Source organism: Zeus faber (assembly GCF_960531495.2).
Source record: "Zeus faber genome assembly, chromosome: 8".
In the NCBI taxonomy this organism is placed as follows: Eukaryota; Metazoa; Chordata; class Actinopteri; order Zeiformes; family Zeidae; genus Zeus; species Zeus faber.
The window spans coordinates 29,587,560-29,614,889 of NC_137195.1; the positions used below are offsets into that span (position 1 = coordinate 29,587,560).

At 42.5% G+C, this 27,330-nt stretch overlaps 1 protein-coding gene across 4 annotated transcripts; it reads left to right on the top strand.

Moving 5' to 3' along the window:
* Positions 1 to 11,412: 11,412 nt before the first annotated feature.
* Positions 11,413 to 26,958, top strand: LOC307234062 (protein LYRIC-like). 4 transcript variants are annotated; one of them, XM_080005628.1, is made up of 13 exons: positions 11,413 to 12,746; positions 13,137 to 13,265; positions 14,482 to 14,563; positions 14,778 to 14,951; positions 15,847 to 15,897; positions 16,061 to 16,192; positions 18,415 to 18,498; positions 19,061 to 19,126; positions 19,617 to 19,765; positions 23,883 to 23,981; positions 24,206 to 24,322; positions 24,424 to 24,547; positions 25,830 to 26,958. In XM_080005628.1, exons 1-13 carry the CDS (start codon positions 12,414 to 12,416, stop codon positions 25,892 to 25,894), a joined length of 1,605 nt encoding a protein of 534 aa, XP_079861754.1. In that variant the 5' UTR covers positions 11,413 to 12,413; the 3' UTR covers positions 25,895 to 26,958. The 4 variants fall into 4 exon arrangements, with proteins under 4 accessions (XP_079861754.1, XP_079861755.1, XP_079861753.1 ...); XM_080005629.1 differs by having other exon boundaries at positions 11,414 to 12,746; positions 19,617 to 19,717; positions 23,883 to 23,999; XM_080005627.1 differs by having other exon boundaries at positions 11,415 to 12,746; positions 23,883 to 23,999.
* The last annotated feature ends 372 nt before the right edge of the window (positions 26,959 to 27,330 follow it).

Consider the following 27,330-nt stretch of genomic DNA (forward strand, 5'->3'; position numbering starts at 1 on the left):
TAGGCATGGGTCGACCCGTAGGCATTTCATGCAGGGTTAAGTGTGCTATTCTGTTGTTCTTGATCACATGGACAGTAGTGCTAGTGGCAAGGCTTGCATCCAATTTAGCATGCCATCTATCATTATGTTGGCCAATTTGGCCTTCAAAATACCATTAGCATGCTCTACTGTCCCTTGTGGCTGAGGATGATAGACACATCCAAATCTTTGTTTGATTCCTAGCATTTTCAACACTGTCCTGTCTCTGCCACAAAGTGTGGCCCATGTGCTAAATCTTGGAAATACTTCCCTGCACAAAAACTTTGCCACTGATCTGGAATCTGGCCCTGGTGTGGGTGCTGCCTCTACGCACCTGCTGAAACGACAGACTACTACCAGGATGTATCTCATTCTCCCTATTCGTTGCATCATGTCCACGTAGACTATCATTAAATGTCTGAAAGGGCCATTGGATGGTGGAATGTGTGCCAAGGGGGGCGGAGAATGTTTTCCTGACATTGTAATGTGTACATACTTCACTCATGCAGTGTTCCATCAACCATGGCTGCCAAAAACGGTGACCATCATACAATTTTGAGGCATCTTATAACCTCCCCCCTTGCACAATGGTCACCGTGCGCATTTATTTTGGGAAATTGGACCACGCTGCCATCTCATTACTTCCTGTTTACAGGCCCTGAATCATATGTGGAAAGGTAGTGACGAGGGACGTAAAGCGGTGTTCGGACATATCAGAGGCTGAGCTTCAGACACTCTGAGTGACGTTGACTGGGACATGTTCCTATCAAGTTCCAGTGATATTCTTACCTTCTACTTTAAGGGCCTTCTACCCTGAATCAAGTTCCTCTGTGTGTCTGATTTGTCTGATGCAATACTGTTCCCTGCCTCTTCTTTGTCTCTTCTAGGTGGTGTCTCTTTCCATTTTATATGCTTTCTTGATTGGTGTTTCTGCCCCTCCCTCAGTGTTAAGGTGAAGTCTCACTGCAACCTGCCTGTCATATCTCGTATGCTGTCCTCATTGATGTCTAGTGGGTACTGTCCTATTCTAAATGGGTTTTGGGATAAGGGGGAGCTGTGGGGTGGGGCTCCTGGCCTTCTTGTCTTTCCATTTTCCTTTGTCTTCTTCCCCTGGCTCCTTACTATCCTCCATCATTGTCCTACATATTGCTTTAACTGTTTGTTGGTGATTTTTTTGAACTAGCCCAGCACTTCCTTTCTTTTGCTCTTTTTCCTTACCTCTTGTCACCCATGTCTTTGGCTCTGTGGTGTTTTAAGTCGCCATGTTAAAAGTCTCCTATTTTGGCCACTGTGGGTTTCTGTCATGCCACTTCTTCATTAAGTTTTGTATTTGTTTTTTGTGATCTGGATGGTGCCTTAGGATTAGTTCCACTGGGACCCCTTTCCCCTGCTTTCTGCCAACCCCCCTTTACTCTTCCCTTGGCCAGCCCCCATATTGACTTATCGTGCGCTGCTTACTAGAGACCTGGGTATTTCTGGTTCCTCATCGAGTTCCCTTGTTCAATCAATTTCCCTGCGGTGACTCTGGATTAGAATTTATTTTTTCCTTATAGTCTAATCTTACTGACCCATCTCCTTCGGGGTGTCTGACTATGTGTCATTAATGAGGCAGATAGGACCCAGATGCAGCACACACCACGGGGGAATTATAGAAGGTTTATTTACAAGTGGGGGACAAAAGGATGTGGGAATGGAATAAAGGGCAGGTGGGTCATTCGGGTCCAGGCGGGCAGGCTAAAGGCACAGGGCTCTGAGTGTGGACAGGCCGGTGATGAGGCATAGGCAGGCAGGCTTGATCGTGGGAGGTTTTCTGGAGATGAGGGCTGGACAGGGTCAGACAAGGCAAGGAGCAACAAATACATGAGAATCCGGCAGGGAGCAGTCTGTAGAATACCACACTAGGTGACGGTACAATCAGACGAGGTCTGGATGAGGAGCCGGGGTTCTTATTGAGAGTGGTGATGAATGCGACATGGTGCAGCTGTGCCAGCCAGGCCTGGAACCAGGAGCCACATCCATGCTTCACTGTCAGGTATAGACATGGACATACTAGATACAAGAGGGAAAGGGAGGAGAGACGCATAAGGACAACAGGGACCAGGAAGGCACGGCTGTGGCTGTGACACTATGTGTGCCCACTTGCCTGTCTCCCACCTGACTCGCCTGGGACTGACGGTGATACTCAGCCATGGATTTGGAGTCTGTCTGTCACAGCCCTCGATAGCAAACCCCTCTAGTAACCTGAATATTGGGTTGGTGGCTACCGCACTCGGATCATTGCACAACTGTTCTAACACTTGTGCTTGCATTCTTGGGGTCCACTAGTCATGCAACACTTGCTCCCAGAGAATGTTTGGGAAATCCTCCTTTACTTGGGTTAGGGTAACAAATTTGGTAATCCCTTCTCGTCTCCATATGTTCATTCGAGCCAAAAGTGTGTGTGTATACCCCGCGTCTCTGGGTTCCCCATCCCACTCTAGTGTTCTTGTGTAAAGACTTTGTCCTAACTAAAGTGTTCTTCATCCATTAACTGTTAATCTTTAAGTTATGAGTTAGACAGCAACTCTGATTTAGGATGATTATATTAACATATGCAGACTTTTTATTGATACTATTGATGTTGTTGTTACACTAATCTCTGTCGCAATGTAGCTTGAATGTTATTCTCCCTTGTAAGTCGCTTTGGATAAAAGCGTCTGCTAAATGACTAAATGTAAATGTAAATGTAAATGTACTTTTCCCAACGATCTAGGGTGGGACAATCCCCTTTTTTCTCTTAGTAGCCAATGCAGAGCTGGGATCCACAATCTGATAGCCAATGCAGAGCTGCAATCCACAATCTGAACAGTGTTAATCCATTAATGCCAGAAACCCTTTCACACCTGTATTGGTTGTTTTAATAATCTCTGTGCTCTTCCTGACACTCCATCCACTCCAAGTGGTTCATATATAGTATTTTAGCTAAATCACAGACACACAACTTATTTTACCATTATAATAGTAATATTTACAAGCACTTACAGTATATACACTTTCCTTGGCCAAGTGTTGCCCGCCCTAAGGCTCTCTAGGGACACGCGCGATTGCCATCCCTTAGGCAATTCTTAAACTCAATCAAGTCTCTGTCCGTTTGGTCCTCTCCTTCCCTTGGGATGCCCTAGCATATGGCTGTGATTGCACAGGATGAAGGGCAGTATCCACAGTAGTTTGCCGGCTTAATTTCATCTTGAACCTTTATCATCTATCCATCTGGCTCTCTTTCTAGATGCACTTCCTTAACACTAGAAAGATGTATGTAATTACTTTGTGATGACCCCCCGAACAAGCTGTACGTTTAGTCACATCCAGGCTCTGCTCAGTCTTAGAGTAATTATAACATACACGTAGTTGTCTCTTACTAGACCTGGGAATCTAATACTTGATAACAAACCTCTGTACACCACTCTATTTTCAATAAACACAATAAGTTCGCCAATAGATTTCATTGAATACACAACAAACATTTTCCTCTTAGTACCATAACAGCGACTAGCTTACTACGGAAGTGCTTTTTTTTGGCAATTTTGCACCTTTTCCCTGTGGTTCTTCTGTGTGTTCGGCAGCGGTTAATGGTAGCCAAACCAATCCTCCAACAAACACAAGAAAAACCACAAATCAACCAATTATAGCAACATTCAACAGACGATTATTCCTACTTTCCACACCATGGTTTTTTCATAACACACATGCACATAGATAATTCGCATCAGCCTCAATTTTAGTTCCTTTTTCTGATTCAGTTTATAATAACAGTAATCTTTAAACTAGGCCAAGGATTTTGGTTAGTTGGAGAAGAGGCTTTTCCAATACTTGCAACCTGGGTGGAGTCCTGCACTCAGACACAAACCGAATTTACAGAAGGAAAAAAAGCCTCTGCTTACCTTTGAATTTGGTGGCCAGTTGTGTCTCTGAGGTGCAGGCTGGTGCCGCACAGGTTCCAAGCCTTGGTCATGGTTGTCGTTTACTCCTGGCTGGCTCACCAATTGTCACGACCAAAAAGGTCCAGAACTGGGCCAGTAAAACGTCTGGACCTCTGGACAACACTTTATCTGTTCTGGTCTCAAAAACTTGGAAGAAAAACACAGGAACCTAGTAGAGTCTGATGCAAAAGGGTTTATGGTGTATCTGAGGGTCTAGTACAGCAATAAACAGAGAGCGGGCTCCAGAGAGCGACTGACAAACTGCACTGTCAGACCTTCCTATATACCCAAGATGTTTGTGTTTTTGTGAACTGCCCTGCCCCTCTCGGAGCAGGGAACCAGTCACAGTCTTGTTGGATGTCTCCCAAGGACCCAATTACAGTCTTTGGGATGGCATGAACAGCATGATGAAGAGGACTGTTTAAATACCAATTCTAATTGAACCAGGAAATGCATTGGTCGATTCATGGATCAAACACCTGTTGTGAATTTTGCCGTTCAGCTCCTTGCTAGAGAACAGCAAGTTGTGCAAAAAGTACTGAAACATTGAACAGTTGGACATGTGCATTCAAAAGTTTAGAGAAGGTCAAATTAAGTTCACCTGTAAAAGTTATAGTGCATTTTAGGGTAGTGTCCAGTATATATATATATAGCATTGCACAGCTGCCTCACAGCAAGAAGTTCCTGGGTTCAATTCCCGCTTGGGGCGCTGTTGGCACTGTGCTCCAGCGGGTTGTCTCCCACATAGGAGCCTTTCTGTGTGGAGTTTGCATGTTCTCCCCGTGCTCACATGGGGTTTCCTCCACCTACCATCAGTAAAGACCCCCACCAGAAACATGCACACATCGTTTTCTGACCAGCGATGGAGACTTGGTACAAGGTCCCCGGGCACGTCGACAAATGCTGCCCACTGCTCCTGGCTGCCCCCCACCGGAGGAAGGACAAGCCAGGATGGGTCAAATGCAGAGGCCTCATTTCACCGGCCACCATCCAAAGTGTATGGATGTGTTGTGTGTTGCGTGACAATTAAAGATTCTTCTAATTATCTTTCCTTTAAACGTATAATATATCTCTCCCATATATCCCCCCCTTTGGAGCCTTCTAAGTCCCAAAAATCAATTATCATAAGCTTGACATTTTCTAGACAATCTAGAATCATCAAGGGCTACTTGCCAGACTGCTAGAAAAATTATCAGTATTCACATTTGGTTATCAGAAAAATTTACTCCTATTCTTATATGAGGACTTTCAACCTGTATGTTTTCGGGGCTTTCAATCTGTGTATCACATGGAGCAAGAAAAGATTACCAAATGTGCTATACCTTTTAAGCATTTACAGCCCCTGAATTTTTATCTATTTCAACATATATGATAATAAAAACAAGTAATATAAAAATACAAACCTTTGATATGATTATAAAAAAATGTGTATCAATTTTAAATGAAAAGCAATATTTTTCAAAAATGGTGATTATCATAGAAGTTAGCATAGAAGCACACATAAATTAATAAACATAGTTATAAGTGCTATTTAAGAAGATCCTTGCATGCTTAGTCCTTGAATGGTAGGTGCAGGCATGGGTCGACCCATGAGCATTTCAGGCGGAGATAGATGCGTCATTCTGTTAGCCTGCATGAGATAAGTCATTTGTGCCGGTGGTAGTGGATCTACCCTATTCAATTTGCACAAATGTTGTTTATTTTTGCCTTGAGTTTCCCATTCACCCTTTCCACCATTCCCTGTGACTGAGGATGGTACACACAACCTAACCATTGTTTGACATGCAGCTGCTGAATCACTTGTTTTATTGTTTTCTGTAGAAAAGTTGAGCCATTGTCCGAGCTAATCTCTGTCGGAATTCCAAACCTCAACATGACTTCTTTAGTCAAAGATTTGATCACAGTAGACGCACTCTGATCTTGCAATGGGAGTGCTTCTACCCATCTGCTGAATCTATCAATGACTACATCGATTATAAGTTAGTCATAAATCTGATCTTCAAAAGTGTGCTTTCAGCCGATTCCTTGCCAGAATCCCTTTTTCATTTTAGCACAAAATTGGCCATTTTTTCTATACAGGTACTCCTCACTTAACAACCGAGTTCTGCTCCTATAATCAGGTTAAGTGAATTTGTCGATAAGCGAGGACCTGTGTTATTTCACGGTAAGGGGACGTGGTGTAGTGAATACTGACAGACTGCGGGAACGAGACTGAGAATGAGAACGGTGATGTGCGATGAAGTGCTTGATGCTGAGACGCCACGCACGTATTGCACACACCACGGTATTGTACACAGGGCACAATACCAACTGGTTGGAGAGCTGGTCGTAAGTCCAAACAGTCGTTAAACAGGTAGGTGAGGAGTGAGGAGTACCTGTACACCTGTCTGCTGGTCTTGAATTCTGAAGCCAAGTTTTGGCTTTCAAGACATCTGTTTCAGGCAAATGTGTCAGAATTAAAATTTTCAAAGTGTTCAAAGTGTCTTTTTGATAGATAATTTAAGACTTATTATCTACCACACTTCTGAAGCCAAATTTTGGCTTTCAAGACAAATCTGTTTTTGGTCAATGTGGCAGAATGACAATTTTCAAAGTGTTCATTTAGGGATCTTGAGTCATTATGAAGTCACTGCAATCTATACTGCACATCAGACTGGAAGTGAAGAATACCTAGACAATTTCAGACATTATTTTTTACATTAATGGCCTTCAATTTGTTAAACATGGGACCTAAACTTTAGATTTTTCAGTGATTGTTAAGTTGTTGTTGTTGTTAAAGATAAGTTAAGTTGTTGAAGATCAAGCCTGAAGCTGATTGTATTCTTTGGTATTGGTAGTCATGGATGTGAGTGCCACTTACACAGAATGTTGCACTTGAATGACTAAAGATCTGAAAGTCCCTTCTTCCTGTTCCAGGTCCTGCTTTTGGCAAATGGTTCAACTGCCCTCTTGCTGTGGGTCAACTGGTCCATGCGCAGATTTTAAATCCCACAGAAATTGGCATTGTTTTCCATCACTTGTTAGGTATAAATTTCATCCTCAATTTTGGACTTTCAGCCAATTCTAAGGCAAAGTCATTTATCTATATTACCACAAATACTGATATTTTTTCTATACAGAAATTCGGTGGTCATTATATACATGTCTGTTTATTGAAAATGTGGAATAATCTCAATATTCAACATGTTTCTTTAGGAATCGTGAGTCATTATGAAATCACTGTATTCCATATGGTGCCCATGATACCAGAAAGGAAGCTCTCCTCGTCAATTTTGGCTTAATTTCTTCTTTGAAAGGCATTCAATTTATGATGTGAGAGTGCTACTTACACAGAATCGTTTCCCAGCGAAGATAAAGCGCGCAGTCAGATCTATCGCTGGATGATACAGCACTGAGATTTTAAATACATAATATTTTACGGAAGTCTTGTGCTTTGTCAATACATTCGGGAGGGTAAGCAAATTTCAATTTTATTCTTTCTGAGTTACTTCATAGGGAAGATCTTGTTGTTGTCAATAACAATAAAGCATCTGCAAAATATGCTATAAATGAGGGTTTTGAATTTAATTTGGCAAAATCAATTCAAAGATTTTGCAAAATGTATTACAAGGGCAAGGAAATTACAAAAAACGCAATTTATTTTCTGTGCCAAGGTAAAAGACTTCAGCACCAGAAAGAACCAAAGTACAAAATACAGCTACAGTAAGAAGTGCATTTATTTCAAATGCAGAATCAAACAACTGCATTGGTTATAATATTTCAATTGAAAACTACTACTAAGACAATGTGAAGAATTAAATGTACTGAAAAACGTCCAAAATGCAACCAAAACAAATGCCTGTGACAACTGTGCACACAATGGTGAAAACAATCTGGCTGTCATCGCAATTTCATTGATTAAATAAAATAATATAAAAACAATAAAATAAACACTATACTCTCTGGTCTCCGGTCAAGTAAACCTTGTAGCCATTGTAGGCTACCTCAAATCCAGGTAGAAACGCCTGTCCTTCATCATAATAGATCAGGCTATGACAGAAGTCTACAAAATATCAAATGCCTTATTAAATATCAAATAATAATAGCCAAATGTAATATGATTTATAATAAATGGACATCCTAGGATTAAGTTCTCGCTGCATTTACAGACCGCGATGATTAAAAACTGCACATGGATGACGCTGAGGTTACTTGCTGTCTGACAGATATACAAAGAATTGAATAGATGTCTTTGAAAGGTTTAAGCAAGGACAGAAACTCCAGTGTGCTGCTAACTGTTTTGCCAGCAGATTGTCCTCTTGGATACTGTAATTCCTTGCCATGGGCAGAAGGCTCTCCTTTTAAAGGAATGTGGCATGCTTTGGGGCTGATGTTCCTGTGAGAACTGCCTCTGCTTATGTGGAAATTAATCTGGTCATTTCATTCACCGGCCGGTCAATGACAGGGTAGCAAGAGAACATTCAGAGCACATCAAGGGCGGTTGGATATTCAGTTCTGACTGGACATTCAACTATGAAGTCCTGTAGAGATTGTCTCATCTTGTGTGCGTGCTTGGAGTCCATTATACAGTACTAGACTATAATAAGCTCTCTTTAGTGGCTTAAAATTATACATTACAACTGAAATGCTCTGAAACAAAAAGTACACTTTGGAATCTGCGACTATTCTAAGCAATATAATCGGCATCATAAAAAACACGTCATCATTATTTCCACTTGTTTGCAGGTTTACAGAAGAAGTTACGTGGGTCCGTAACCTCACAAAACTGCGCATCTGTAGCAAATTCAGCAATTGGTAATTGTTTTTAACTCGAAACATTGCATATTGGTTCATGAGAAGCAGTTTTAGTCAGAAGAAAGTAAAGTAGAGGAAAGAAAAACATTTGATACAATCCTGCTGAATAGGTCAATCTATTTCCATAATGAGTGGGATTTTTATCAAGTGACAATTTTACAGTGTCCAGGTACAGCCACATTTACAGTCATACATTTACATGCACTGTATGCTCTCTTTCAAATATTGATAGACCCTATAGAATAATGATCAACTACAATCTTATAATATCTATAAGAAATGTTGCCGAAATTAGAATTCATGGACAAAAATATGTAATTACTTTCACTTAAAGGTGCTGCATATAGATTTTAGTGGCACCTAGTGAGGTTGCAGATTGCAACCAACTGAATACCACTCCCTATGGCGGTGCAACATGACGGCCACCGTGGAAGAGACGATGGCCACAAAATATATGAAAGGCCCTCTCTTGAGCCAGTGTTTCGTTTGTACGTTCTGGGCTACTGTAAAAAAATGGTGGTGCAACATGGCGGCCTCCGTGGAAGGGGGCCCGCCCCCTATGTAGATAAATGCAACCCATTCAAAGGTACGGCCAACACAACGATTCTTATTTTCATGGGACTATACACTAATAAAAACATACCTATGAAAATTATATTCCATTTCTTCAAGTCCATTGCGTAAATTCTACACACTGCACCTTTAAGTGTGATGGACTTTTCACTAGTTTTCAAAAGTACAAAAGATTTCTGTTCAATGAGTCATATCCTCAGGAAAGTGCAAATTTGCAGCACGTTCAGCTGATTTTTAATTTTTTTTTCAACGTTAGAAGGTTTCAAATGTTGATAATTTGGACCGTTGTTATAGCGCCACCATGAGGACAATTGTCTCCATTAGAGAACCCTATTTTAGACCGGACTGCTATAATAATGTTGCGTGCATTTTCGTTCATGGAAGGACGTTTTTGTCAGAAGAGGAGAGAGGAAATTAAAGAGCAGTTATTGTTTGTCAATAATAATGATCAGTATTTAGAGGGAATAAAAAAAGTTAAGATAATGAGATTTTTTATTAAAGAAAATTATACATCAGAAAAACAGCAGTGAATTGAACAGAGAACATAAACAGGATTGTGAAAACGATAACCTAACATTATACCAGTAATTGAAATCCAACATAAATAAATAAAAATGTCAAACAAAAGATATTTGAGGGAAGTGAGACATTTATCCTATACATTACAATTAAGACATACATTTATTTTCGTGGCATTTAGAATCATATTATTAGTGGTACGACCATTATTATTATTACTATGATTACCATTAGTACTGTTTGTCCGCATCTTCATTATTAGGACTGTAATGCCACAATTCATTTTCTGCAATGCTGCTTTCTCACCAGACCAAAGATAGATGTACTTACACAGATTAATTATACCAGTTTATTGCTACATATTGCTGCATACATACTATGTCTTATGACATAGTATGTATTTAGTTTACTTTAGTTAAGTTACATTTTGTCTATTTTTGTATATCTGAGTATATTCTACTTTTTTGCTTTTCTTTTCTGACTATTTGTCTATATTTGAGAATTTATACTTTCTTATTTTAACATTACTTTTTATTCTATTTTGTTTATATTCTATTTAATTTTAACGCTCCAAAGCCTCACCAGAACAAATTCCTAGTATATGTAAATGTTCCTGGCGAATGTATCTGGTGGATTCTGACAATATTGCCACCTGCCCATATTGGGTTCAAACACTGACTCACAAGTCAGATTTACAAACATACAGTAGGATGCCAATAGGATAGGATGAGAGAATAGGAGCGAACAGGAGCGAACAGGATGCTGAAAACCATTTTAAAACACCAGTGCCACTGTATATTGCAGTATATCTTACCTTTACTTGTAAATGAAGTCCATTCGCCTTTCCTTCTGGACGAAGATCTCCGTGACTTTGTTGTAAAAGTCCTCTTGTTGTCCTCTGGCTCCTTTGACTTTTAAAAGTCTCTCTGCCTCAATCGAGATAACTGCCAGTGAAGAAAGCCGTCCTTGGTCAGTCCGATTTCGACTGTATGTTTTGATCCTTTTCAATGCAGAAAACGACCTTTCCACAGACGCCGTTGTTGCAGGTATAGTGAGCACAAGCTGGAGTAACAAGTAACTGGCGTCGGTCTCCCAGTATTTATGACTTCTTGCTTTGACTGAAAGTCCAGCTTTGAACATTTTCTTAGTTTAGAAATCAAATCCTCCATTTTGAGGGCGAGAAATGGCAGCTTGTCGCTAAGCTCTACAGCGCCGCACAGCAAACTTCTTGTGTTTACTTTTCGCACACGGGTTCGAGTTGACCGTGACCTGGCTGGTGGCAGGCTATCAGGCTGCTCACTATCGCCGCCCTCCTTGAGGCAGAGGTACTGCCTGCCTCAAGGCAAGCATTTTCCCTGTGGATTGATGTCATATCAATAAGATGTAAATATTACACACGTACGTGAAATACATTACTGAACACCATGGAAAAGAAGACGTATACTTTTATTACATAAAGGTGTCCTCAACCATCATATTGGAAACATACACAGAAATGGGAACAAGCGGTCTCCGAAGGAGACTCTGTTTATTTAAGCAGGAAATACAGAATTTTCTGCGATTTTTACTGTAAAAATGGTCAAAATACATTAAGAACCACACCAAAATCATAGTCCAGAGGACAAATATTAATACTTGTGTTATTTTATTATTTCGTTTCTTTTCCCTCTCATGATGACAGGGGAGGCACAGCCTCACCTGCCTCCCCTGACTGCGCGTCACTGGGTTCAAAGGCTGTAAAAGCGATACTCCCTGTTCACCTTTGTTGATAGATGTGTACAAATGTTTGTTTTTTTTGTTTTTTTCAATGATTATTTCTTTCTAAACGCGCACCGTTTTGCTATGGTAACATGTGAATTTCCTTGTTGGATCAATAAAGTGTCATCTTATTTAGAAGATGGTTTGGGGGGTGAATTCAAAAAAATCAATTGTAAAACGGGGAAGAATGTACCACATTGAATAATGAGAAGTAAGGCAGCATTAACAGGGTGAAAGTTACGAGAGGGAAGAAGGAGGAATCTCGCGTTTTGACGGCGGCTGGGGGCGTAAATATTACATTTCACTGCATATATGTATGGAAGTATGTATATGTATGTGACAAATAAAAATCTTGAATCTTGAATCTTGAATCTAAATCCAATCGTAGCGGTTTTAATTGGAAGGGTTTTTTTTGTGTGACGTGTAGCCAATCAGGACACGAGATGCAGAGGCCCCGCCCCCTTCCACTGTAGCTGTCATTCCCAGTCGGACAAGGCCGAGGACGAGATTGACCAACTTTCACAGCGAGTTCTGTCATCGCGCCATGGTATCAGCCCACTGAGAGTCGCGGGTAACCGGTCGCGGTATTCGAGGTAATGTAGGCCGAGCCGCCTCGGTTGGGCGGATGTTCCGGGGGGGAAAAGTGGAGCGACGACTTTATTGTTTGCGGTCATGTCGGCGCCGCTCCGTTATTTTTAGCTAGCGTTTCGGAGTCGAAAGCAGCTGCACACAGTCAAGCAGGCGTAACGGATCGTTGTGTTGTCCGAATAATAACTGATATCAAAAACAATAATGGAGGAGTGGCGGGATGCGACCTCAAGGCAGGTCAAGGTTCTGACAGGCCGTTTGAACGAGCTGCTGTCCGGCGGCCTGGAGCTAGTGCGCTCCGAGCTGGGGCTGGATCTGGGGCCGGAGCCCGTGCCGATCCCGCCGTGGGTGCTCCTCTCGGCGGCGTGCGTCGGGCTGGTGCTCATGGCGGCTCTGTGGGCCTCGGCCTGCCGCTGCATCTTCAAGAAGCGATCCGCCGTCGCGGACGACGACGACGGCGTGGGAGTCAAAGCGGGCGCCGCCAAGCCCGCGGCGAAGTCCGACGAGCAGAGGAGAAGGAAAAAGAAAGCCGAGAAGGTAAGCGACGATCCCGAACGCGTGGTGCTAGCGCGGGTAGCATCCTCTCCACTGGGCTAGATGAGCTCACTCGCGCTCACGGGCTAACGAGCTAGCGCCACCGACGGGTCCGAGGCCTTGTTCGGTCGGTGGTGATGCAAGCGGACTCTCACTCCGACCAGAAAGACGCTCGGTTGTCGCGTTCGTTCATTCGTTTGTTCGTTTCATTCATTTTTTTTTTGTCTTGTTCATTCTTCGTTGAAACAAACACTGTAGCCCAGATATTGCGCTCACTATGGCGCGTCAGACGTGGCCACTGGGCTTGGAACGAGCCGTTACTCGCTTCATTCGCTGCTCCGGACTGTAATTGTAGCCCTGGCCACCATTTGTAACCCTCGTCTCCTTTTACAGAAAGTTCAGACCGCCCAGCCTAACGGGAGGGCGGTCGGCGAACCGCAGGACGAGGCCCTGGTGTCTGAAGAGTTTGTGCCACATCACCAGCCACCTTCACCAGACTCCAAGACAGAAAAGGCTACCGAGGTAAGAAAGGGGGAGGAAATCTCTCTCTTGCAGTGCTGACATTATACACTAATTGGACACTCATGAGCCACAAGTCCCGCCTCCATTTCAGAAGTCTGAAATCTGAAGTCACTGTTGCCCATTTGCTGCTTTCTTTGGCTTTGCAATCGAGCAGTCATATGATCTCGTTGGCTGTTGAAAACTGCCTCTGATTTGAGGCTTTTCCGTAGACTCAAAGAATTTTGGAAGACTAGCACCAATGAAATCAAACGATTGGGTGATTATAAAGAGATTTGAGTCTTGTCACTTACACACAGATATCAGTGACAGCTACGATTCTGGGGCACGACTACCCCTTACTCAAATCGGCCTTGAAAATCGTGTAATGTGAGCTATAATAACAATAATAATAAAATATTTAAGGAAAATGACACAAAAGTAGTTGAGGTGTTTTTTGTTTTTTTTTCTCCAAAAACCTTTCACGGACCCCACTCTGAGAATGACTTGTCTATGATCTTTATTGAATGTGCCAGAGCTCTTTTTTTGACTCTTTAACCCCCCCACCCCCCTACTCTCATTTACATCCTGTAGTGATGGGGCCAGACCAGCTGGCAATGTTGGGTTACCACTTAACTTGCAGATGCGACAAGAACTCCCAACTTAGGGACAGCGTCAGGTGTAGTCAATTCATCAGCAACGCCGTGACCTCCAGTAGACAACGGCCATTCATTTACTCATCAGACCTCCCATTTACACATCCCTGTAAGCTGCCTTAAAATATGAATAGTGACTACAGTGGTATTTCCCATGAACGGACGTTTTCACTTTCTTTTTGTTTTCACTCGGCACATTTCTAAATAAAAAGCTCAAGCTACAGTCGGAGCGTCGTCTACATGGCCGCTCCATGTTATTAAAAGGCGTGTGTGTGTGAGCACTTTTTTTAGGAACACTATACTAACACTGGGTAGAGCCTCCATTTGCTCTCAAAACAGCCTCAATTCTTCTTGGTGTGGATTCCACAAGATATTGGAAACATTCCTTTGAGAATCTGGTCCATGTTGACACTTAAGTATACTGTTATTAACCCCTGACTAGTAGAGCACAGTAAGAAGTTTAACTTCAGCTTCACTTCACCCCTTACTTTGGCTAATTTATCCCCTCAAGTATATAAGACTCAAAATAAATGCGCAGTTTATTTTTCTGCGGTCGGAGCCCAACTCTCCTTGTGTTGCTACAGGTAAAGAAGTCCAAGAAGAAAACCAAACAGGGAGCAAAGGACACAAAGACTGCGGCAGCTGACGGCAGAGAGCCAGAAGAAGGTGAAAATTCTCTATAGTCCCTTTCCACTTAGAACCGACCCGATTCCAGTTGTTCCATGGACCCTCTTTAATGCCACCTAACAGGCGGACTCTTGCGCACACACAGCCATGAGAGTCCTCTCAGCTGCATCAGAAAAGGACTGTGAACTTTGTCATCCACAGTTTCACAATACAGTCCCCTAATCATAACTGTCTCATCATGTGACACTCACAGGTACATGGGAGACCAAGGTCAGCAACAAGGAGAAGCGTGAGCAGCGCAAGAAGGACAAGGCCCCCAGTGATGGCTCTGCTAGTCCCGGAGGCGGAAACACCCCCAACGGCGCTCCCCCAGAGCAGACCAAGGCCACGGTAGCCCCAACACCCACCAACCAAAAGAAGAAAAAAGGTATTGAGGCAGAGTCGGGCAGCATATGGTCCTCTATCAATGTCACGCGACAGCCAGGGTGTTTCCTAAATTTGATCTAGACTACATTCTACATTATGTTATGACTAGATCATAAGCTGAACCTTCTCTAGGAATAAGTATCATTAGTGGTGTTTTTATTTTCCTATTTTTATAAATAGGAAAGGTGAGTTTCAATGTAAAGGGTAAAGCGGTCCTCATGTGAAAGGTCAGCCCAAATAGGGTCCAGGTGTATACTACAATAGTTGGAAAAAGTTGTTGATAGTACCTTATTCAACATCAATTTGCAAAACAAAATGGAGAGGAAAAAATCAGCCTTATTTGTCCATAAGTGTTTTTTTTTTTTTTTTTTTTTTTTTCTTATTAATCAGAATCAGAAATACTTTAATAATCCCAGGGGGAAATTACTTAAATTCATTAATTGTATTTATTTTTTAATAGTTTTTCTTCAATAGTTCAAAGTACCAACCTTCATTTTGTTTGTAAGGGAGTCAATGTGTGAGTTCGATAAAGGGCCTAATTTGGTGTCTAGAGAGACCTTTTTTTATTTTTCGTTACCTGCTTCTGTGGAATGTGTGTGCGTATGGTCTCCCAAGTTGACACGGCAGCCTGTAAATAAGGGCTTTGGGGATTTTTATTTTATTCTCGGGGGGTTGGCGGGGGTGGGTGTTGTTTAAAAAAAAAAATAATAATAATAATGTGTTATGTCGGTAGGTACTGATGACGTTACTTTGATACTCGTTTGGTATCTACTGGAAAATTTGAGTCAATAACAATATAGAGCGGTGAAATTAAAACAGATCCGCTTGGCTTTTTGGCTCACAGACACTGAAATATCAAATTCACTGAAACCTTATTTTTAATCTTTTCTTCTCAGCGGAACCCTCCAAAGTTAAAGCAGATAAGTCAGAGGCTGCCACACCTCAAGGTAAATCTCAACTATTCCTTGAGTAGGACATAGCCATAACTCATATTGGGGAGATGAGTTCACAGCCTTGGCTTAGGACTCCTATTTTAAGTGTGTTGCCAATCTGATCTTGGTGTGTGTGTGTTCTGGATCTGAGTATCGGATGTTTCTCTCTTGGTTTCAGTGAGCAGCACTGAGGCGGTTAGGGGCGTGGCTGAGAAGGTCATCAAGGTTCCGTCCCATCCATTTAGCCAAGCCCCTGGCCGCTGGACCGCCACGCGAGAACCAGCCTCGCTGTGGGGAACGGAGATTGATGGTGAATAATAATTCTAATAATGATGATGATAATTTTAAAACAAAACATTTTAAGATATTCGCTAGCCGGTAATCTCATACTGTTCTTTCTTTGTGTTTTTCTAACCCTCATTGTGAAGTGTATTGTCTGAATCAACTACGACCACAGAAATGGAATATGACAACGACTTTGCCGCATTACATTACATTCTATGCACGTGCACCCCTCTTTCCCGATAAAATCATCTATCGGCGATCGCTGAGGGGCGTGATTGGATGATTGAAATTTTACACTCTCGCCCAAGTCTATCGACCCACTTGTTTTTTTTTTTTTTTTTTTTTTTTTTTCTCCTCCAAACAATAAGTGTGTGGTTAGTAGTTAAACATTGCACTTTACAACATTAACACTACAGGTGATTTTGCAGATTGATACCCACCCTAGGCCACCAGCGATGGGCTTAATGATAACTCAAATAGAGGTTTGGAATTTGGGAGTTTGAGTTGACTTGCCCATAGTGCCACTCACTCGTTTGCATGATCATGTTTACCCTTTTAACAAGAGCTTAGGAGTTTCAACGTTGAGTGCTAAAATCAGTTTTTAGTCAATAATTTATAGGGGGTAAGGTGAGATATATTCCACCAGGGAGGAAATGAATATGAAATGATCAAAATTAAAAATGCAGAATATGCTGGCCTCTTAACCCAGTGAACCCACTTGAGTTTAACCGTGACTATTAAAGTCTGCTTTATAGTTCTGCATTAAATAGCCACCATAGGTACCCAGTGGGTCTCTAGGCCACCAGAGGTTGCCGCTGTAACTTACGTGCACCTCTCCAGAAATGTAACTATGCATTGGGTGTGACGCAAGTCTGTAAGAGCTGTGATTGGTCCGCTATTTCCCGCTATGCGTTTCCAGTGTTTCCAATTAATTTCCTTCAACAGTGGAAAAACAAAATGGTGCAGATAGATAAGAGGCTGGCTGAGGAGGTTTTAAAATGTCAATTTATACGTTCGTCTTCTATTTATAAAGACCAAGAATTTGACCAATTTGTGGCGTGAAATAGCCGCGATCCGTTTTTATTCTGTGCTAAAATACGGGCGATGGTGGCGCAGTTAGAGCGTGTCGTCCAGTAATCAGAGAGTTCCTGGTTCGATCCCCTGTTCCTCCTGGCACCATGTCAAAGTGTCCTTGAGCAAGACACTGAACCCTAAAGTGCTCTCGGTGAGCTGGTGTGCACCTTGCACGGTTGTCGCTGCCATTGACGAATGGGTGAATGTGAGACGTGTATTGTAAAGCGCTTTGAGTGGTCCCAAGACTGGAAAAGCGCTATACAAGATGCAGTCCATTTACCATTTAAAATAGCCTCAACACTGCCATCTTGTGTTTCGGCCGTCTACGTGCGTAATCCCCGATGCAGAACCATAAATAAATGTACCGGTGTAGACACCCATGACATGCCTAAGGCGGCTGTTCGACGCAGAACTATAAAGCAGCCTTAAGCCTTCTGGCATGGCAATTGCATTCCTGCCATCCTGTATGACAAAGAACAGGGTGGTTTTAGATCATTTTGAGAATATTTAAGGATTTGGTTATTTTTCAATCTTGCTTAATATAATGAGGATTCCTATCTTCATAACTCATCGGACAACCTCGCTGAATGCTACACGATTGAGAAGCTTACCGCTCTGCTGCAGCTTCTCACTTAAGTATGATGTTAAATATTTTTTTTTAATTTTCTTTTTATTTATTTATTTATTTATTTATTTATTTATTTATTTATTTATTCAAAACTAGGAAGCTATAAACAGTTATAAATTAATATAATCGACATTTTAACAAGGCCTGGGTTGGGGGGGGGGGTGGCGAACCTGTCCTTTAATCATCAATAGAAATCCAAACTGCAACAATAGGCGCGCTGCATTACGAAGTGTGTGTGTGTGTGTGTGTGTGTGTGTGTGTGTGTGTGTGTGTGTGTGTGTGTGTGTGTGTGTGTGTGTGTGTGTGTGTGTGTGTGTGTGTGTGTGTGTGATTTTGGACAAAGACATCCACTTGTATGTAACATTGCAAACTTCCCTCCTTGACAGATTTTGGCGCCTTATTATATTGTCCACTTTTTGCTGAAGTATCTAAGTTCTAAATACCAAAAACAACATTGAATAGCCTCTAATGCAAAGGCCTTCATTCATTATTTCTATGTTTTTATTAATAATTTCTTCATAATGACTTACCTCCTATATTTTCAGGGTCATGGACTGTGATCGAAAGCAATATGAAGACATCAGACTTAAATCTCTTATCATTCTCTGGACTTGGAGTCGGCAGTAATGGTAAGAGGTGCACACATTGGGTTGGAAGTTATAAGTTCCAGACATTCCTGGGGGGGGGGGGGGGGGGGGTACCTATGGTGGCTGTTTCTCCAGCCACGTGGCAAGATGGAACGATGTGTAGATGTTCAACAATCTACCAGCAGGTGGTATAGTTTCCTGGGCAGAAAGCCAAATTAATATCCTGCACTTTTCCTTGACTTTCCTCCAAACAAAAACTGTAAGTTACCAGGTGTGACTATAATTACATTTCATGCTTTCTTAAACATCAAGGCAATTCTCACATGCTAGGCTACAAGCTAGGGTCAATAATGGAGACTGAAAGTGAGCATGGCTCAAAGGAAAGTTCTGAGCTGAGGGATTTGTCTGTAAAGATGATAGACATGGTTAATAGACTTTGATCAAAGTTTTGGAGCTCAGATCAGTTAGTCAAAAATGTAACTGCAATCAGTGTGTTACTGCAGGGAGGGAGGAAAAACATTAAAGCCCTCAAATATACAAAGAAATACTGGAGCTGACCTTTTTCAAGTACTTTAAGTACTCACATGTGCATTTGTGACGGCAGAGCCCCAGCCTGTGCCTGACCTGCCATGGCTCGGCCAACCCCAAGTGGACGAGTGGTCTGGATTGAGTAAGTCGAAACAAAAAGCTTCCCTCCCTTCGTCCACCTCCTTTACCTACTTGGTCTCAACGTTCCAATACTGAAGCTTGTGAAAACAAGGTGATTAAATTTAATATATATTGTTATCACATCTGTTTATTGACAAGTAAACAACCAAATCATAGCATATGTTTTTGTCACAATATTGACAAAGGGTGGATTCTCTTATCAGTTCCCCGACAGAGTAGCGGTAGAATAGAGGTAGAGCAGACACTGGAGTCCCTCTCTTTTGGAGGAACAATGGCTATCACTTCCTTCTTCCAAAAGGAAGTGATGGGGATTTGATGTTCGTCTGTGATGCCATCGTGGTATCCCTCAGTAATGTTCAAAATCGTCACATTTTCATGACCACCTCCTTAGACCGGGCTGTGTTTCAGCCAGAACCTTGCTCAGCTCTTCCCAGAATTCCACTCCACGGCTGAAATATATTAGCCTTGACTGTTTTTTTTTATCTTTTCAGACGGCAACTCTGCGGACCCAACCTCCGACTGGGACGCCCCATCTGAGGCCTGGGGCAACTATGAAGAGCGCACCCCAGAGCCCCCTACGGCAGCCCAGAAGGTGACCCTGCCCGGGCCGGCTAAGGTTAAACTACTAATCGAAGTAGCCGTAAGTCAACCAACGCCCTGTGGGTGTGCGACAAATGTGGGAAATCTTTCAGCCTGTTTCTCTGGCAAAGCCGCCTGGTCGGGTTAAATATGCTTGACCACTTCTGGTTGCTTAAAAAGAAAACCTCTTAACTAAACCTGTGTTTCAGTGGTGGACATGGTATGTGCCTGCTTCAAAGGCAGACCTGCCAAGCTGCATGCACTTTGTGTACCAGCTACGCAATTCTTAGTCAAAATACGCAGGTACGAAATGCCAGCTAAGCAAAAAAAAAATCCACTTATACGCAGTGCACTAAATGGTACGATATTATCCACCAAGATGTAACGCTGCATTGTTGAGGTAGAAGGGGAAGTGGGAGAGTTTTACTAAAGCACAAAAATTTGACCGTAATGTTAACATATAAAACGTGAGATGCACCAATCGATTGACTGGTGACAGAATTGGTCGGTTTTCACCGGAGGATCAGCGTCAGATATATTTACAGATTCTGTGCTGGTCAAATTTACACGGCCCATACTGTGCCCATGTACTGTAGTCCAATGCTCTAATACTCAAACCCGATACAACGTAATGTAACGTAGTTACATAGTTGACTTTCAAAAAAGAGTGTAATAAAGAATGTCAGCTGTTTTGAGGTACTACAAGGTAAACAAAGACTATTAGATAAATTATTTATCGCCCAACAATATTACAACATTGTGCAGACTGCGTATTTATCGCTGTAATTACAGCGGAGCTCCACTCGTGATGAAAGGTTACTCTTTTTTTGAGACTCACTCAGTTAAACGACTCGTTCGATTTGATTCACTTGGTTTAATGTGCGGTGAGTGAAGGAAGACTTCCAGTAAACGGGAGTGAGAACAGTCGGCTTAAAAGTGTTTTTTTTTTTTTTTTGTTTTTTTTAAATGATTGCAATTTATTTACAAAGTACCATAGAAATGTATATTTGCACTTAAAGTGAAAGTCTTTAATTTGAGGTTCTAACTGGACATGTTAGTGTGCCAAAGGGGCGTGGTCAAGTACCGGCTGCATATGACAGCACAGTTCCCTTTTCCCGCGGCCACTAAGCTGCCTCTAATCGTCCCAATCAGCATATGTCCTGGGGTCGGACGTAGCGCCTCTCCAGACATTGTCCTTCGGGGCATCGAGACAGGCTGGGGACCAGGCGGGTCCCGGGGACAGACAAAGCGCCACCCCTGACATTGTCCTCCAGGGTACCGCGACAGGCTGGGAACCCAGCAAATCCTGCGTGGGTCCTGGGGATGGACGTACCCCCCCCCCCCCCCCCCCGACATAGTTCTCTGGGGCGTCGCGCTGGGCTGGGGACCTGGGGAATCCCGCGTGGGTCCTAGGGACGGACTGGACCTGGTCCTCTGGCCGGCTCCCTGGCGGCAGCGCCAATCGCGGCCGGTCACGGCGGGCTCCAGGGAGCTCACTCTGGCGAGGACGCTCCCCAGCTGGCAGCGGAGATTCTCCCACTCTTCCTCCATTTCAGCGAGGCGTTTCCGAAGCCCGCGGATCAACTCCCGGGGTCTCTGCTCAGGCACCACTTGTGGGGGTTTCTTCCCACAGTTAAGGGTTCAGGGAGGGAGACGGAGTCTTTCTGGCTGTGGTGGGCCAACATGGCTTGAGTTTTTTTGTCCATTTTAGTGTTTGGCACGCCGGCCACAATTATGTATATATACTGTTTATCTGAGGCGCTATTTATGTAATGCTTGGTAATAGTCTCGGGTGGCTGGGGCGGGGTGTCGGTCTGTCGCCGTGGGGCCCTGATCAGTGCCTTGCGCCCATGGCCTGGGTTCTGTGCCGGCAGCTGCGTCTTGTGCCTGCACCCGGGGTTGGTTGTATGTGTGCGCCCCTGGGTGCAGGGTCTCCTTGTGCTCCCTGGGACTGGGTCATGCTCCTCGGGGCTGGGCGTGGCGTTGCTCCACGGCCCTCTGGCTTCTCTGGGGGTCCGGGGATCTTCTGTGGCCGCAGGGCAGGGTACCCGGGGATTTCCTGCAGCCGAATGGTGTCCATGGGGCTGTGGAGTTCGGGGGGGGGGCTTCAGGGCCCCTTCCACTGCTTGGAGGCGCCGCGACATACCGACCTTCTACACCAGTACCAATGGGGATGAGTCGTGTATGCTCACTGGTGGACATCTTACACACACACACACACACACACACACACACACACACACACACACACACACACACACACACCTGCTTCATGTGCACCCCAGCACCCTCCTGGTTGCATTCCTCTCCTTTCCTCCCTCATTTGCTGCCATAATTATGACAGGAAGAGGCCACGTGACCAGTTGTAGTTCCAGTTTTCCTGGACCTAATTCACTGTTTTTCAATACATGTCATTCAGTGTTCAGGTTTTTGTGTAAATGTTGTTTGTTTCTATGTTTATTTGTCTCACCCGTGGTGATTCTTCCCCTTTTTGGAGTAGTGATCAGTTGTTTATAGACCCAAACATGATAAATAGTTCTCCAAAAAGGGGGAAACTGTGCTCTTGTCATTCTACAGGTCATCCACAGGACAGAGTTATTGTAGCAGTTGTTGATGATTTAAGAATTAATAAAAGAGTTGCATTGCAGGTTGAGAACTTGAACTCCACTTGCAGACTAACTCTGTCCTGAATGCAATGGCATACAAATACTCTGTGTTGTATGCCCAGCGTGCTGACAGCACAGGTTAAAAAAAAAAAAAAAAAAAAAAAAAGGTAATAGTCCTCTCGGGCTCAGGAAGAATAGCGTTCCGCTCTTGGGCTGCTCGCGAGCCCGTGCGCCGATCTCCTCTGTAAGACAGACAAAACATTAAGAAAACTCCCTGCCTTGATTTCGATCAATCAGCGGCGATTTGAGGCAACTTGGTGGTCCCAGGAAAAGGGAACTGTGTTGTCGTCTGCAGCCGGTGCGTGACCATGCCCCTTTGTCCGCCACAGTTAGTTATATGTTGGGCCATACTAAAACTCAGTGAGTTACAGGTTGAATTATACTGAAACTTGGTGACAGTCCCATATTTTATTGGAACTCAGTGACAGTTTCATGTTCTATTATTGTTCCATAATGAACAATAAACACAGTGTCAAAATCAGTAATCTCACTATTTTGGTAACTGAAAATTGCAGTGGTAGTCCATATGTGCAGCTTTCCGTTTACATGAGCGTGATTAGATTACAGGATGTACAGTATTTGTCATTGACGTACAGCAGATCGGTAATTGAAATCTGCAAGTCAGACTTAGAAAAATATCTGAAATAGGAATCGGCCAAGAAAATTGCAATTGGTGCATCTCGAGTTGGTGAACATGTTCAGTAACTTGAAGAGATGATGCATTTCAAGGGGTATATCCTAGTGAGATAAATTTGTATACTATACTGTATATATAGTTAGCCGTAGTAGCTCGCATACAATGTGATTCGCCTTGTTACAAGACAGCTGCAGTGTGAATAACTGGTGGAGTAATGTAGCTGCAGTAACACACAGAACACCACAGAGACTTCCTGTTACACTATTGTGGTGCTCAAAATATTTTCCCAAGGTTGGCAGGTCTGCAAATGTCAGTTTGACAAATATTAGGCTCTAAAACTCTATAAACGGTCCTAAATTAGAATTTTTGAAGCTGTGATCTCAACTTAAAACATTTAATCTGATTTCATTTATCCAATATTGTATGTTTTTGTCAAAATTAGACAAGGTCTTCTGTATCACTCAACAATTCTACTGCCAAGCATACTGTTGAACCATAGAGTGGCCTGCTACACATGCGTACTACAGAGGAGCCCAACTCTATTTACCCGTTTGGGGTTGGGACACAAAATCCTTGTACTTACCTGTCTGAAGTTCTGTGGAAAAATGTGGTTGGATTTATTGCAGTTCGTAATCGCTTACCTTGCTATCTCACCTAGAGAAAAGTTATAACAGTTCATAGAATCATCCAGTTTACAACATAGCCTGTATCTGTTCGGTGTCACATAGAATGTATACACTATATTTTATACTTACCTGTAATAATTCATTGAATGAGAGCATTGCACCAAGTTCTCTGCAAATTAAATATGGCTGGAATGATTGGCTGAAAGTTGCCTATGAAAACTGATTTTATGTGTTTTGTATCTTCCTGAGGACGAGGATGACGACGAGAAGGAAAAGGCAGAGACGACAGCTGACAGCATGGCCATAGCCAAGAGGAAGAAGAAGAAGAAGAAGAGGAAGACCGTTGAGGTCGGTCCAGGTGTTCAGGTGAATGCAGTTACTAACAAACTAATATGACTACTGGCAATAAACTAGTTATGGCAATAATTTGATGGAAGCGCATACGTCATGTTGATGATAACCATGTGGGTTTTTTTTTTTGGGGGGGGGGGGGGGGGGGGGTGTTCAAACCAGTATGTGAGCAAAGGTTGAAAAGCCCTGTCTGGCTGCACTGCATGACCTTGCTTCTTCAGGAGGTCGAGGAGCCGGAAAAGGTTGCAGCCCCCGACGCCCTCGTCAAGAAGAAGAAGAAGCAGCAGCCTGCCCAGGCACCCGTTCCCCCAGTCCAGCCCGTCAAAGTGGTCGCCGAGGTCAGTATTGCCAGTAAGATAGAATTCTAGCGGCCAGCAGCACCAACCTTGCAAGGAATCAACAAGCTGCTCTGCGTTTTTTGCGTTTTACCGTTCTCCAGATGAGAGGAGAGCGACCGAAGGAGACGGCATCCCAGAAACCCCCCGTCACACAAGTGCCACAGAAGCCGGCCGTCGGAGATCCGACTGCCGAGCGGAACGACCTCCCAGCACCGGCAACGCAAAGTAATGAACACAGCCCTCCCAGGAACTGTGGATAATATAGAATTACAGCTTGTCCTCTAGTTCCCTGGTTGTCTTTTTTCAACAAAATGCTACTAAGCATATACAAGCATAACTATATCCTAAAGTCCACCTGGCTTCAAACACAGTTGCTACAACATTTAGAAGGGGGTTTTGCAGGTTTAATCTAAATCAGGACTAGGATAACCCTACTTCAATTAATACAGAATCAAAAAATTCCTTTCTGGGACGTTGCCTGATTTAAGATGAATTAGTTGGAGACTAGTAAGTCCTAGACTATAGTAATGAAGGACTAGTCAGGTCCTAGTGTTGTCATGAAATTGGAATATCTAACTTCGATACAAGACTTTGAAAAATATTGATATTGTATACCATTTTTGATGGGGGAAAAATTCACACAACATTGAGGGCATTACATTTTTGATTTTTATTAAAAGATAAATATAACAAGGTTATTACATTACAATGCGGTACAACTTTGTTTGTCTAGTAGCAGAGAACAGCAAAATGACTGTTGTAAACATTAACAATAATTAAAAAAAAAAAATGACATAACAATATTCTTGAGGTGATGCACTTGTTCAAAAGCCTCTGAGATTGTCATACATTCACATCTCTACTTTCATTGTGTGTGTGTGTGTGTGTGTTCGCTGCCAGAGAGGTGTGTGTGTGCTCTATCATGGGTGACCTGGAGGCTCACGTCTATTAATCCAAAGATAAACCTGCGTCTGGCCAGGTTTAATTTAAGACTCCACTTAGACATAGATTATCTCTCATCTTCCTCCTGGAAATGTTGGTTTTTGGGTTGTTTTTTTTCCCCCAAGACCATGGCAAGTCTGAGACTATTTAAACCATAACTGAGGAAAGGCCATTTCGGTCAGTCCAGACTAAAAGTGTGATTTTGGTCTAAAATAAATCCTAATCTGTTTCTGCCAAACTGCCCCATAAGTCATTATTAATTTTCCTTCAAGATCGCATTAGGCTTTACTGTCTTGAGTTGTTAAATTCCACCCTTTCTCTTCAAGAACATAATTTCCAGAGTGAAACTGAATTGCAAGCTGTGGAAAGTTTTTAATGATGGCTAAAAAAAAAAAGATTTATTTATTTTTATTTTATTTTTTATTTTTAAACATCCCTTCTTTAAATGGAAAAAGGAAACCATGCAAATGTATTGGACTGGTCAAATATCTTTGTCTTTGCATTACTGATTGCTCTTTTTATTTTAAATTTTTACTTTTATTTTGTATTTTTTCTTCATCCTCAGAAAACCTAGACGAGAACCAAGCTTCCAAGCCAGCGAAGAAGAAGAAGGCCAGACGGGAGACATGAGTCCAGTCTACAGCGCAGACTTTGTGTATGAAAAAAGACTCCATTTTCTGTTGATGCAAAAAAAAAAAACACAAAAAAAACTTTTATTTATTTTTTTAAGAGCAGAACTTGGGGACTCTTCTCAAAACACATGCTGAGGGTGGGATTGAAAAAGGAATCCCCACTGATCAAATTTTGCTCATGCCGTGATCGAACATACAAATGACGTTGATTTTTTTTTTACGTTTTTTTCTAACTGAGCTTTTGAATCGGAGCGTAAAATGGAATCGCTGTAAAAAATTTCCGAGATATTTAGAAAATACTGTTGCATTTAGCTTTTCGTCAGCTGAGTCTGTAGATTTACAAATAATATTGATGATAATTAAAAATGGTTCATAACACGAGCATCATGTGGACAACACCACTAAATGTTATCTTTAAAAAAAAAAATGTATCAGATACCCCTTTTATTATTATTTTTTTTTCCTGATTCAACGGCGTGTTTCAACACTGCCCACTACCAGAAATATCAAATTTCCCTAAATGCTGTATGCGCCTTTTCTTTGCAGTTGTTTATTTATGAGCCATACCGGTAAGGCGATTACTGTCGGATTTGGGGGGAGGGGTCACACAAACAAACTCAACTGCCCTTCTGTGGAAAGACTTCAGGTAGTAGATTTATTTTGTAACAGCCAACGCGTTTACCGGATCGCCGAAAGGTCAAGGTGTAGGAAAAGGGTCGTCCGATGCAGGAAAGGGAAACCGTTCTAGCTTTTTGTATCCCCCGTCTGTAAACCGCTTTGGCACGTGACACCGGATCCACGTCCTTACGTTGTACTGCTGTCTTGTTTTTTTTTATTTGTTCCTCCCCTTTGTACGCCGAACTACGAAGACGATCGTGGACTTAAACTATCGCGGACTTTTTAACTATCGCAGTGTCGTCTGCTTCTTCCGAGTTCTGCCCGTGCAACATTTATTGCGTCTTTTTTGAAACTGTTTTTTGTAAAACCTCTTTGTAATTACAGAAATTCAAAGCCATATGTTGAAGAAAACGACTAAATAAAGGCCCTTTTTTTCATATTGGAGCTCTCATTTGTGGGTGTGCAATATTTTTTTCCATGAACATTGCATGTTTTTCCAGTTGTAAGGTGAAGGGAACGACATCCATTTTTGGCTCCTGTGGTATTAGTATTGCAGTCAGGACTAGGTCACAATGTGATTTATTTACTTATTTTCGAATTTAATTTTAATTAAAATTTTTAATTACTAATTTTGTGTGCGGTAAAACTATAGTATGTGAAACTTGGTTGACTGACACAGACATAAAGAGGAAACCCAGAAAAAGGTCCAGATGTTGGAAGAGGGGGAACTTAGTTGTTATTCAGGGTGAGCACTCAGTGCCACAAGCGCCCTGTAGAGGTAGATGGGAGGTATCAATTATGTACAATATCAACGAA